The following is a 12758-nucleotide window of genomic DNA, read 5'->3' on the forward strand; positions in this document are numbered from 1 at the left end:
ATAAATAAATAAATGAAAATCAGTTTCAGTACAGAGAACTTATTGTCATGTTCAAGAAAGCAGTTTGAGATGATTTGAGCTTTGTGACATGGTGCGTTATCCTGCTGGAAGCAGCCATCAGAAAATGGCTCCACTCAGCTGGTACTAAGGGGCACAAAGTGTGCCAAGAAAAAAAAAAATCCCCCACACCATTACACCAGCAGTAGCCTGAACTGCTGATCCAAGGCAGGATGGATCCATGCTTTGGTGTTGTTTTAGCAAATTCTGACCCTACCATCTGAATGTTACAGCAGAAATTGAGACTCATCAGACCAGGCAACATTTTTATTGTCCAATTTTGGTGAGTTTCAGTTTTTATGCTTTCCATGTTCTCCATGTCCGCATTTCTGTGTCATGTTTAGTGTTTCCTGTTTTATTTTGCTAGTCCCTTGTATACACTGTATATAAAAGATGGATGTCGCTTCCTGCTTAAGTACCTTAAACCTACATTATTTCTTTTGGCCAGAAGAGGGCGACTCCTGTGGTTTCAGGTTTAAAATCTTATTAAAAACCTACGTGATGTTTATTTTGTAAATTATACCCCAAATTAGTTTCAAAAAAATTTTTTTTGGGGGGGGGCTGCTCACAAGTATACAGTTTTGCTCAGTTTCTCAGTGACATCCATCCTCACTTGTCACACCACCAAGACAGTGATAGAAAAACTGTCAGCTTGAGGCTTAAAAAAAATGCATTTGTCTTGCAGTAGATGTAACGGAAGTTGTGCCCATCTTTTACATACAGTCTATGGTCCTTTCAGTAGAGTTACAGACTTGGAGAATCAGTGCCAAGATGCACTAAAGCTGTTCTGGTAGCACATGGTGACCCGACACCTACTTGTCTCCCGTCTGTGTGTACTCCATCCACCACTCAAAAACAGGAACAGTTAGATTCCTACACAAATTGCTGCAGACTTACTGAATCCACTTGGAGAGAGGCCCAAATGCTTCATCCTTGTCCGCACCAGCGCGTTGAGTTCCTGCCTCTCTGAGCGCCTGAAAAGATTCAGTCTCTGTTGGCTGATCCTCTCCGCAGCACTGCCGGGACCTCCTTTGGCCCCGCTGGAACTCCGACCCCCCTTCCTGCTCAGCCGTCGTGCCCATTGCATGCTCTTCCTCCTGAGCAGCGGGTGGTCTGAAGAATGTGAAGAGGTGGAAATGGGCTCCGAGGAAGTCGAGTTACGGTGGGTGCTGGTCCGGGATAGCAGGGGCTCCCTGGGTTCCCTGGTGTCCTCATAGTCTTCAACTGTGATAGATACCTGGGACTGAGACACACATAACAGCATGTTCACACTTTCATTTCCGTGCAACAAACCTGTTATCACACCGGTTTCATTAAATCTCTTCTACGGCAGTTCTGTTTTCTGATTTCTCAAAGCAAAGTGGGATTAACACTTTCTTATCTTATTAGAAACAAATGAATAAAAGATAGATTCTTTGCATATAATCATAAGTGTTTTTTGGCAAAGCTGTCAATTCTCAAAGTGTCATGTTTAATATGCAGATTTCATTCAGCTATGTCTGTCTCATTTCATGGAAACATATCAAAACTAAGCGCTGACTCTCTTCACATCTATCCGTGTCTTCATAGCATGGGGCAAACTGCATTAGCATCAAGATAGATTCTATTTAAACTAATCTTAAGGGAAAATTCAGACTGATTTTTAGAGTGAGGAAAATCTTGAAAGGCTGATCAGAATTTAAAAGAGTATATGTATTGCAGAGAATTTAATAACCTCATAGTCAAGGGGTTTTAGAACACCAAAAACAAGAGAAGCGGCTTACCTCAGAGACCGGAAGCTTGTGGGCCTCTGTTCGGTAGATGCCTATGGGAATATCTCCAGTGGAGGAGCATAATTTCTGGTAGAGCCTGCCGTAGTTGCGGATCCACAGGTCGTCCTCTGTGATTTTCATCTGGAAAACAAACAAAACGATCATCAGCATCAGAAGCACTTCCCAGCCCAAACACTGTTCCAGCTGCTTGTGTCACTACTTACGGCACAGAGGAAACCTGAGCCAGGCATGGAGTCTAAACCAAGCAGCAGCCTGGCGATGGAGATCATGTAGTCCTTCACAAACGACTGGCAGGACATTACAACAAAAAAGTCAGTAAACACAGATCATACTTGGCAGACTGAGGAGGAGGATCTTTGTTATTCAGTAAGAGTTTATTTGAGAAACCTGGTAAAGAAGAGTGTCCAGCATGCTAACACTAAACACCTTCCCAGCAGCGAAGGGCAGGCGGAACATAAAGACCAGGTTAGACCCCTTCTCCCTTTCCTTCTGCAGATCAAACACACACACACACACACACACACACACACACACACACACACACACACACACACACACACACACACGCATTTTCCAGATTACAAGAGCCCTAAAGGCGATAAAAAGGTGAGACTGTAAGCACCATCATCTTTTCAAAACCTCATTTCTTTATGCTGTTATAAAAATCAAGCCTCTTGTCACGGGAATAAAGATAAAAAAGTTAGTGCTGACAAGCTGACATTCACTCTCACGGCCACATTAGAGTTTCCTCTGCATCTGATCAGCATGTAATGTTGGATTAAACTCCCACCATGCATAGCAAAAAAATAAATAAAACAACAAAAAACGGCTGGAAATCCACTAAAGGCCTTTTTCCAACTGTGAGGCGATGCCATTCATGAGAAATTTAAATTTATCTCATGACACTGTTGCTTCTGTATTGAAATTCATTTTAAGATGTCAAGCAGTGACTAATTTACTGCTCTGTTGATTGATGTTATTGATGCCCAAGAGGGATTCATTAGCTTTCACACAGAGAACAACATTATCAACAACAGATATTAAAAACGGCGAGATGTAATGGGCGAAAGGAACAAAAATCACAAGCTTACTGTGAATCATACATTTTACTCCAGGATCATCAGAGGAGCTGTGGCAAAAGAGCACTGCAAATCAATTTATTTCAAAAGGCACTCATGACAAACGAAAGACTGGCTTTCCTGATGCCAATCAGTCTGCAAGGTTTTTCCTCCTTTATGATGACTAATATCGGGATGGGAAAAAATGACAGCAAAAGAAAATGTGTACCTTTTCCAGTTTGGACAGAGCTAAAGAGTAGTGGTCTTTGACTTTAAACTGCATGAAGCGCATGTTGGCTGGGTGTGTGAGCTCCGTGATGATACTAAGAGCTGGGAATAGCCTGAGAGAAAAAAAGCACAGGGAGAGAATAGCATGTCCAAAAAAAAAAAAATACATAAAAAAATAGCAGAAATTTGAAGTAGTGAGTGAGATTGAAGAACAAGTTTGGGCAAAGCAGACCTGAACAGTGTTTGGACATTGACGATGGTCTTTGCATCAGCCATATAGTCTTCCTCAGCAATCATGGAGCTCTCCTTGTCAACCACCACCATGGTGTCGGCAAAAGTGATCCCACATCGCAGCAGACTGTCCAGACTGTGCAAAGAGAAAGAAAGATGACTAAAATGCTAAAAAGAAGAAAAACAAATGAGCTTGGAGATTTGGTTTGTCTTACTTGTCGATGGAGCCCACTGTGTAGAACACCATGGGGAACCAGCAGATTGCCTCCAGGAAGTCTGCTTCGGGTCTAAACCAATCAAAACACAAATAGACTTGAGAGTCCCACCGGTAGAGATTTATACACACCATGATGAAGAGCTAACGTTCCCACAGTGACAGACCCCTCCTTGCTCAGTCTTGAAAAATACGGCACAACCAAACAGCCTGCAGATAAAGCTGAAAATAACAGCACTACACTGGAGTGACTCAGCTTTTTATTGCCTTTTTATTGGATTCCACTCTCATTTGGCCAACTGCGTTTGTGTACCAGCAACAAAACACGACACAGGATTGTGGAGAGCATTGTCCTGAAAGCATTCAGCGTTTCACAAATCATGTTTGCTGTGACCCGCTTTTCTCCTCCGCTTGCTATTTACAGAGGGACTCCTTCTACCATCCTCTGAAACCTACATTTGAGATGCAGCTGTCATGCGCACAGCAACACTACCATGTTCACTTTGAAGCCAAGTTTACAATAATTGTCACCGCATCACAAGAACTACAGAGATGTTGCACTCACATGCTCTCCAGCAGAAGCACAATAGGGTTTAGCTCCTTCCTCGGTCGGTAGTAGGCTCGCAGAGGCACAATGAAGTTGTACAGACCATTCCCTGCACTCTCCGCAGAGACAATGATCAGCTTGTTTTTGAAGCCGTATGAGCGAGCATCCTCGAAAGGGATGTGGTGACAAGCCTGGAAAAGAGCAGTGATGGATGATGATGGCTATGTCACCTTATAAAATAGAGAGACCATGTGCCATACAAATTTCATACCTTGTCCAAACGCAGGCAACAGAAAGGCATCTTTTCTTGTAAAAGGTGGCACAGTGCAGGTGAGCTGCCAATGTACGGGGAGTTAAGCGGGTATCCCTTCACCCACCTGCAGCACAAGCCCACATTTACCTCTGAACTTACTCCGTTCCACATGTTCACATATTCATTCACTGTACTTACTCGCAGTGTCGACCCCACCAGTGGGCACTCTCATCTTTGTCACTGTCGTCCTTGCCTTCCTCTCCTCCTTCGTCCTCTGACTGGTCTCCCAGGAGGTCAAAGGTGGGGTTGTTGACACCGTCTACTAGCTCTAGGACAGGGGCGATGCTGTGTCGCCTCTCCTCTGCTGAGTCTCCCATGGCGGGCAGAGCCAAGGTGTTTGCACCCCCCGTCTCTGTCCTGGAGCTGCTTCTGCTTCCTCTCCCACTGCCAGGTCCTGTGCTTCCTGCATCCTGGCCTTCTGGACTGCTGTCACTGGAGTCCTGCAGGTCAATGGCAACTGTGCCTGAAACACGCACACACACACACACACACACACACACACACACACACACACACACACACACACACACACACACATAGATTATTTAAGTTGTAGATCTGAGCAGTTTCCTTGTCGTCCACTAGGTGGTATGTTTGTAAAACCACAGTATCTGACTTTTTTTTTTTTTGGTGGTAACTCTTGTCAAGTGTGACTTACTGCATAATAAAATAAATGGTAATACCCCTGCAAAGCTATGACTGCTTCTTTTTAATCTCCTGGATAGATTTCAGATTTGGAAAGTGCATAATTCTGACAGCTGTGACTGAGCTGCTCTCTAAAACAGTTTAATAACAGGTTTGCATTTTTGACCGACACAGAAACTGCAAGCAGAAGGTCAGTGTGTAAATGTTACACAGTCTTTGTGCAGTGCCCATCTGACTGACCCATGCTGGCGATAATACTGTGGACTGGCAGGCGGGTGAGTCCATGGTAGATGCTTTGGTGCACTCCCCTGGCATTTCCTCCTGTGCCACCCCACGATGGTTCTCTTTGGCCCCTGACAAATGCTGAGTTCTCCTCTTTGGAGATATTGATGTAAAAGCAAGTGTCAGAGGCCCCCATGATGTGGCACGGACCAGGATTTAACAGGATGTTGGTTGTGTCCAGCCTGCGTACTCCAATTAAGCACACTCCATACCTGCAGCCACACAGACAACATCATCTCTGAATTCTGCAGCTTCATGTGCTTTTATAAGCTTTTTTTTTTTTTTTTAAATCCTTACTTCTTGTGAGCGTGAAAGGAGGCAAAAGTGAAACTCTTGCCCTGGTATTCCCCAAAGAATTTGCTTTCTTCCAGACGGATGTGATGCACCTCATTAGCTGAGCAGCGGCGATAGGTCCGGTGCCACTGGTCCGCTGAGCATGCGCCGCCCTCCCTATGAGGAAAAAAGGGGATTCATTGACCATGTGGGGAAAGACTGACCTTTAGAACACGTTACACCAAACATCCAGCTCAGCACTAGAACCACCCAGAGGCTTTCCATCAAGGCTGAGGAGGTAACATCTTATGTCTATGTCATGGCCGCTGATCAATACTTCAGCACAGCGATGTAGGCACAGACATCCAGCCTGTCTGAACAATGGGTCCCAGATGAACACATTCACACAGTTAGGAGGACAACAGTTTTCTCAGGGGGATATGGCTTAAGACGCGGAGGCTAAAGAGGTGATAACAGGAAGCAGGGGTGTGGGGGTAGTGTGAATGTGGGAGGCCTGCAACAAAGACCGTATTACATAAAAAAGTGTTACAGCAAATTTGCAGTTTACAGGAACTAAGTGCAAGGCAGGGGAGGAGGAGGACAAATCCTCGTCACAGCCAATAAACCAAATGGCATCACGTCCAGATATAGAAGCAAACTTATGAAACACCCTGTTTTCGAATGTTGAACCGTTTTCCTGAACTGTTAAATGTTTTCTGTTTTTTCCTAATTGAAAAATATGTTTGTTGCACTCCCTTGTGCGCAGATATTACTGGGACAAACATTTGAATAAGCTTTAAACAAGAGAAACAGTTGGTGTTGTGAGTTAGGTTGCAGTCTTTATTTGTCTGATTTAGATCTTTATATTTAACATTTTAAGAGTCACTAGTTGTTTTTTTTTGTGTGTGTTGAGAGAAAATGTTCAAAATACACAGTCAGCTTTATGTTTTACTTTATAAAAATCTGCACATATTTAATGGCGTAAGACCTTATTGTGATATTTGAATATAAAATTTTTGAAAGCTTGCAAAACATCATACTCAACTGTAATGTTTCCTCTTGAAACGACACTCATGCACAGACACGGTTTTGATTTGAAGTGTTTCATTTCTATTTTGTAGCTTTTCAGTGTCATTTTAAATATAAATATAATGACTCCAACCATACCACATCATGTCATATTACGGCACAGGCATGTATGGCTGGCAGTGGAACTGGACCGCTCTTTGTTGATGATGTGACTGCAGGATGAATTGTGGAGTGTGCAGGACTATACTCTCTGCTCAGATTCCGCCAAATGCTGCAAAGCTTCAGTGTGAATGGATAGTGACCCAAAGCGTACTGCAAAAGCAACCTTTTGCCTTTCTCAAGGCAAAGAACTGGGATGTTCTTCAATGACCAAATCATCTAACTGACCTGAACTCAAAAGATCATGCTTTTCAGTTATTAAATACAAACCTGAATGCAAAAAAACACACAAACAAGCAGCAACTGAAGGTGACTGCAGTAAAGGTGTAGCAGAGCACCTCAAGGGAGTAAACACAGCATTTAGTGAAGTCCATGGGTTCTAGTCTTCAGGCAGTCATTGACTGCAAAGGATTTTCAGCCAAGTATTAAAAACAATCCTTATATTTAAAGTATGTCCAATTAATTTTGAGCCTGTGAACATGGGAACTGTGTATAAAAAGCTGATGTAATACTTTTTAAAAATGTCTTCAATTAAAACAAAGTCTGCACTTCAATCACATCTTGACTCTTTGATTTAAAACCCACTGTGCTAGTACACAGAGGCAAAAATACAACAATTGTGTCAAATTATGGCACTATACCCATCAGGAAAAGTTACAGTAAAATGTTCCATTATTGTTGAAGTCTCAGTTCTTTAATAATAACATTAAAAAAATTTGTGTTTTACTTCTATATCAACATACCGGTGGACTGAACAACCTCTCCATTAATTTGCTCACATTTGCTAAAATAACAATGACTGATCATGAGAGGAAAACTAGAAACTTAAGAGAAGAAAAAAAAAGAGAGCCACTTCATGCAAAAACATGCAAACAAACACTGTTTCAGTATCAGATCTGTGGTAAAGCATCACAAATATGAGCATGCATATTTCACATGCTACTCCTTTAAACAATGAAAGTTAGCTCAGCATGCAAACTGTGGAAGTTGACAGAGAATTTGGGATAACCTTGAGCACAAATGTAGAAATAAAAGTGTACCTGTTGAGGGCTTGAAAGGCTCCGACACGTTGCTTGAAGGCCTCTTGGTGCGCCGTTCTTAAAAAATAAAGAGGAGCGACAGTAAAGCGACATGAAGCAGCTGAATCTTACTGCTTACTGCTTTTTTGAATTTCAAGACTGCTAGAGTGTGCTGTGGACAGCCAAATCCAAAGAATGATATTCAGAGACAAAGCAAGTGAACTCACTGTCCTCTGGAGGAGTGGATCAATAGAGTGATGAGAGTTGAGGTACCAGGGCACACACAGTTTAAAGCCAGCATGGCATACTTAAACTCTTCTTCGCACACCACATGGTCTGCAAACACAAAAAGACAACAGGGACAAAGGATGCATCTGAAAATCACACTGTCATTTTTAATATTTGATCTTCTTTTGGCTGTTACATCTGACCCCATCCCTAGCATCCTCTTCTGCCACCTTCTCTGTGGTCTTCCTCTTTCCCTCCTGCTTGGCACAGCATCCAGTGTCCAGTATATCTGCTGTCCGTCCTCTGCACACGTCCCAACCATCTCAGCCTCGCCTCTCTCACTTTCTCTCCAAACGTGCCCCCTCTCCTCCTCCTCTGTCTTTGGCCAAAAGTAACACAGTTCCCACCGACACCCTGCGGTCATCGTTAAGTCATGCCCTGACCAATCTAGTATGGAAAATCTCATTCCTGATGATCCGTATATTTGATTTGCCCAAGGTTTTACACTGGATTCAGTTCCAGATGCAACCCTTCCCATTTATCCGGGCTTGTGACCGGCACTAGGAGTACACTGACATGTGCCCCTTTCCCTGTGGCTAGGTTCCTTTTAAAAGTTTATATGTCCAGGTATCACCTGGAAAACTGAATAAAAACTCACAATCTGTGGCAACAGAAACATTTCAGGCATTAATTCTCAGGAGCTCTACTGGAAATATAAACACATTTCTTGAAAAATATACTCCCTTATTTAGTGCTTTGATGATGAAGGTCAACATAGCTGCCCAACACATTCGTTCCAAATTTCTCAGATGTGTTTATTTGGATAGAGTAAAGGCCATAAGACTTGATTCCCATCATTTAACATACCAGCAAATCATTTGCTGACACCTCGTGCTCAGTGGAAAAGGTCACTGCATTGTCCTCCTGGAAGATCAAAGTAATCGCTCAGAGCAGCTTTTTTGTTTTATTGATTTGCAGTGACCCTTACCTCTGAATGTGGGCCAAAACCGCCAAACTCTCACTTCAGGGGTCAAAGCTTTCACTTTTTACTTTAATTTGTCAAAAGTCTATAAATCGATAGATCTGGGTCAAAGATTAATAATCAGACTCTGAAAGGGTCAGTCCACCAAGATCACATTAAAAACATATTAAATATGAATATTTTCATTTGAATTATGCTTTTTAAAAAAAATAAACCTTTATCCCCACTACATGTACCCAGAGTTCAAACCCAGAGCTCATCAAATTTGCTTTGTTTATCCAACAACAGTCTGAAACTCAAAGATATTCAATAAACAATTACATAAAAAACAAACAGCACATTTAATCCTTTGAGGAGCTGCAAGCAGTGACTTGGTGGCAGTTTTCTTTGTATATAACATATTCATTCAAATTATTATTCATTTTCTGGTAACCAGAAATAATTTGGTTTGATGTTGATGTAATTATCAGCTCAAAACACCAAAAAAGAATATCTGAAAAAAAAACAACATCTGTCTGTAATAAATATACCAGCTACTCAGGAGTTTCACTTCGTGCTGAATTAATATTCTCAAATAAAAACTGCTGGTCTCATTTGTGTTGCAGTTCTTATAAACACACAAAATGTAGCACGCACTTTACACACTAGACTGTTATTGTGGCTCTACGCTTAACATTAAAGGACACAAGTGCACAATCAAATGTCACTATCTCACTTTGGAATATGTCTAAATGTCACCTGACGTTCTTCAGCGTCCCCGTTGACTCAGATGGGATCAATTTTATGTCACCACTCAGGTTTTTTTGGACCTGGCAACAGGCCGGTGGTTCAGTGTCAGCCCTACTGAGCCACCTTTCACTCGCATCATTGAGCACTTAACATAGCCGAGCCTGAGTGCCAACCAAGCCAAACTGAGCAAACACAGACGACAGTGCCTCGTTTACCTGTTGCTGCTCAGCCTCTTCTTTGAAAGAAAAACCAATAGAGCGATTAATGTCTGTTGCAAGCCAATCAGAGTGTACATTTCTCCTGCTGTGTAATTCTTGATTGCATTATCGTCAATGATGAGCACACAGGTATATTAAGGCTGCCTTTTCAGCATCAATGCTGAGCTCAGTCCTGAAAGCGCAATTTGTGTATCATTGAATAATTGGTGTGATATGTCAGATCCCGACCAACTCAGCCACCAGTGTGAGAAACAGGAGGCCAGCTAAGATGTAAATGCAGCTTGTGATAAATTAGCAGGGTGTGTGTGTGTGTGTGTGTGTGTGTGTGTGTGTGTGTGTGTGTGTGTGTGTGTGTGTGTGTGTGTGTGTGTGCCTGAAGCTGAGCAGGTGAGAGACATGACAATTAAAACGGCCCATTGCGAGGCTTCTGTTGGAGGACTAATGTTCTTTTGGCTCAGCACATCATGATGCAGCGCACACACAAACACACTGTAGCATCTTGCTTTTCTGCCTGTGAATTCCTTTCAAAGCTTTTATAGAGAAATGGGCATCTGAAGCACGCAGAGCAAAAGACAAAAACACTGATGTTGTTTCTACAGAGGAACAGTGCTGATTATTGTTAGATGCGCATTCTTCCCGCTCTCTCAGTCTCTCACACACATACGTACACATTTCCTTAACTCCCAATGCACAGTGGGAGCCATGCATCAAACTGAATTTTATTTTTCCAGTATTTAATTTCCAGTGTCCTTCTCGCACCTTTCTTCACCACCCCCCGTTCTCTTCCAGTTTTCTACCCTCAAGCACAGCCCTCCTTCCTGCCCTCTCGCCTTCAGGTGCACAGACCCAGATCAGGAGTGAAACCAATTACTGGCACACTGCGCGCGCACGTACGCACGCACAGCAACACACACACTTTTCGCTTCCTGCCATGCCGACTTTGAAGATCTCGGTTTTCTGTTATAGACTGGTCTTAAAGGTGCAACCCTGGTTGTACAAGTATGCATATCTGTATGTAAATGTGGTTATTTGCTCTCCCTGCAAGAGTGCAATTATGACCTGACCACAGGTCCACCGGTTAAGCTAATTAAATCAGTGGGTCTTTATTGTTTGTGTAAGTCAGCTGCTATAGACACCATGCAGCTACAATAAGTTGTGCTCAGCAGGGAGACTGGTTATTGTCATTCAAAACAAAAACCTGGACACCCTCGCCCAAATCTGTTTGATTATTCAAACACCTCAGGGGTTTTCTGCCCCTCTGCAGCATCATACCCACAGATCTCTTCTAATGAACCTTGAGCTGTTTTTAAGCTACTTTTCCAAATCAAATTAAATCTTGTATCTCTTGCTCATTAATGCCTCCCACACCATCGCTTAGTGAGTCTATTCTAAGTGGTGTCAAAACACAGCATCTGTACTTAGAGTAATGCACATGTGACTGCATGCCATTTGCTCTCTGAGTCTACCAACTGGGCCTTGAGGATTAGGGGACATTAAACTCAGTTTATTATGAAGAGGTGCACCTTAGATATTGCCAAAGTCCTACCCAGAACTTCCAGCATTTCGCATTCAGCACTGAATATTTCATAAGGAACAATACCCACATAGCCCAATGCTAAATCAATATTTTGAAATGAATAAGGAGGATTTCTAAACCAGATTTATGTGAGCTAGCACATCAAAGCAAGTCACATATATTTTACAGCAGCTGAACTCTCAGCATGGGAACAGGAGAACCACCCAACTGCTTATATCTCATGAATTTATCTTTTTGCCTATAACAAAGGCCAACAAATGTCTGGCTGTGGCAGAGTGGTGTTGAACCAGCACCGCAGGAGGATTGCCTGCAGTAAGAGCTCCTCTGCCAGGTTAGCGTAACAGCAGACCTCATCAAATGAAGGGGATTTTCTTTGCCAAGGTAGCAAAGTAAAACATTAATCATTGATAGAGACAGCTGGGATGAGGGCGGCAAGCTAGAATTGAGTTTGACTTTCTCCAGGGCTGTAGGCAGAGAGATGTGTGAGAGAGAGACAGTGAGTGAGAGAGAGAGAGACTGAGACAGAGAGACAGGGAGAGTTTGGGTCCTCTTCTTTCACTCACAGATGATTGACTAGTGTCTTCTGTTGAGCCGGAGAAGAAGGGAAGCTCTCCAAAAGGCAATGTAAAAACTCACAGAAACCCTCAGAAGGCTTACAGCCAAGCTGTGCCAATCTGCACAGCACTTCTTTAGAGCAGGAAAGGACAGAGAGCTCTGCTGCTGCTGCAGCCCGCTGATAGAACAGACAGGATCCAGACGTAACAATCAGCCCGACGAACTCAAGTAGAAAATGGGACATGACAGTTGTTGACGCACACTGGAATTGTAGTGAAATTTCCAAAATGAACATAATGTTCTCAGCGGAAGCAAAGTAAAAATGCTTACCTAATCGCCCATCTTTTACACAGCTATGTATCATCAGTGGTGACAACACAATTCCAGTCACATACTGGGCAAAATCACCTGTCAAATTCAACCAGGAGAACATACAGGCAGGTGATGAATTAAAAGAAAAACCTGAACACTTGAATCCCACAGTGAGGGGATCTGATGGCTCTCTTAGGCTGTGGGGGCATTTTGTTGGCATGGTTCAGGTCAACATGTTCCCTTCAAAGGAAGGAATATACAACACACAACCCTCTATACTGCCATGACACAATACCACCATCCATAGAACATGAGGGGTCACTGAATGGCTTCATGTGGCCTTCATAGTCACCAGATCTCAACCTATGTT

At 42.8% G+C, this 12758-nt stretch overlaps 1 protein-coding gene across 4 annotated transcripts in view; it reads right to left on the reverse strand.

The window, feature by feature from the left end:
• kcnt2b (potassium sodium-activated channel subfamily T member 2b) overlaps nt 1-12758 on the reverse strand; it is a 42016-nt gene that overhangs the window by 1543 nt on the left and 27715 nt on the right. The window contains exons 14-27 of one of the 4 annotated variants that reach the window (XM_030735194.1): nt 8055-8163; nt 5645-5797; nt 5306-5559; nt 4848-4883; nt 4587-4772; nt 4379-4509; nt 4126-4298; nt 3562-3633; nt 3348-3482; nt 3117-3228; nt 2217-2318; nt 2033-2116; nt 1821-1949; nt 955-1300 (exon numbers count right to left, since the gene is read on the reverse strand). In XM_030735194.1, coding sequence (XP_030591054.1) covers nt 955-1300; nt 1821-1949; nt 2033-2116; nt 2217-2318; nt 3117-3228; nt 3348-3482; nt 3562-3633; nt 4126-4298; nt 4379-4509; nt 4587-4772; nt 4848-4883; nt 5306-5559; nt 5645-5797; nt 8055-8163 — 2022 coding nt within the window. Of the gene's footprint in view, nt 1-954; nt 1317-1815; nt 1950-2032; nt 2117-2216; nt 2319-3116; nt 3229-3347; nt 3483-3561; nt 3634-4125; nt 4299-4378; nt 4510-4576; nt 4773-4844; nt 4884-5305; nt 5560-5644; nt 5798-8054; nt 8164-12758 lie in introns of all 4 variants that reach the window. The other 3 variants (XM_030735195.1, XM_030735196.1, XM_030735197.1) reach the window with 3 other exon arrangements.

The sequence above is a fragment of the Archocentrus centrarchus genome, chromosome 8 (assembly GCF_007364275.1).
Source record: "Archocentrus centrarchus isolate MPI-CPG fArcCen1 chromosome 8, fArcCen1, whole genome shotgun sequence".
Taxonomy (NCBI): domain Eukaryota; kingdom Metazoa; phylum Chordata; class Actinopteri; order Cichliformes; family Cichlidae; genus Archocentrus; species Archocentrus centrarchus.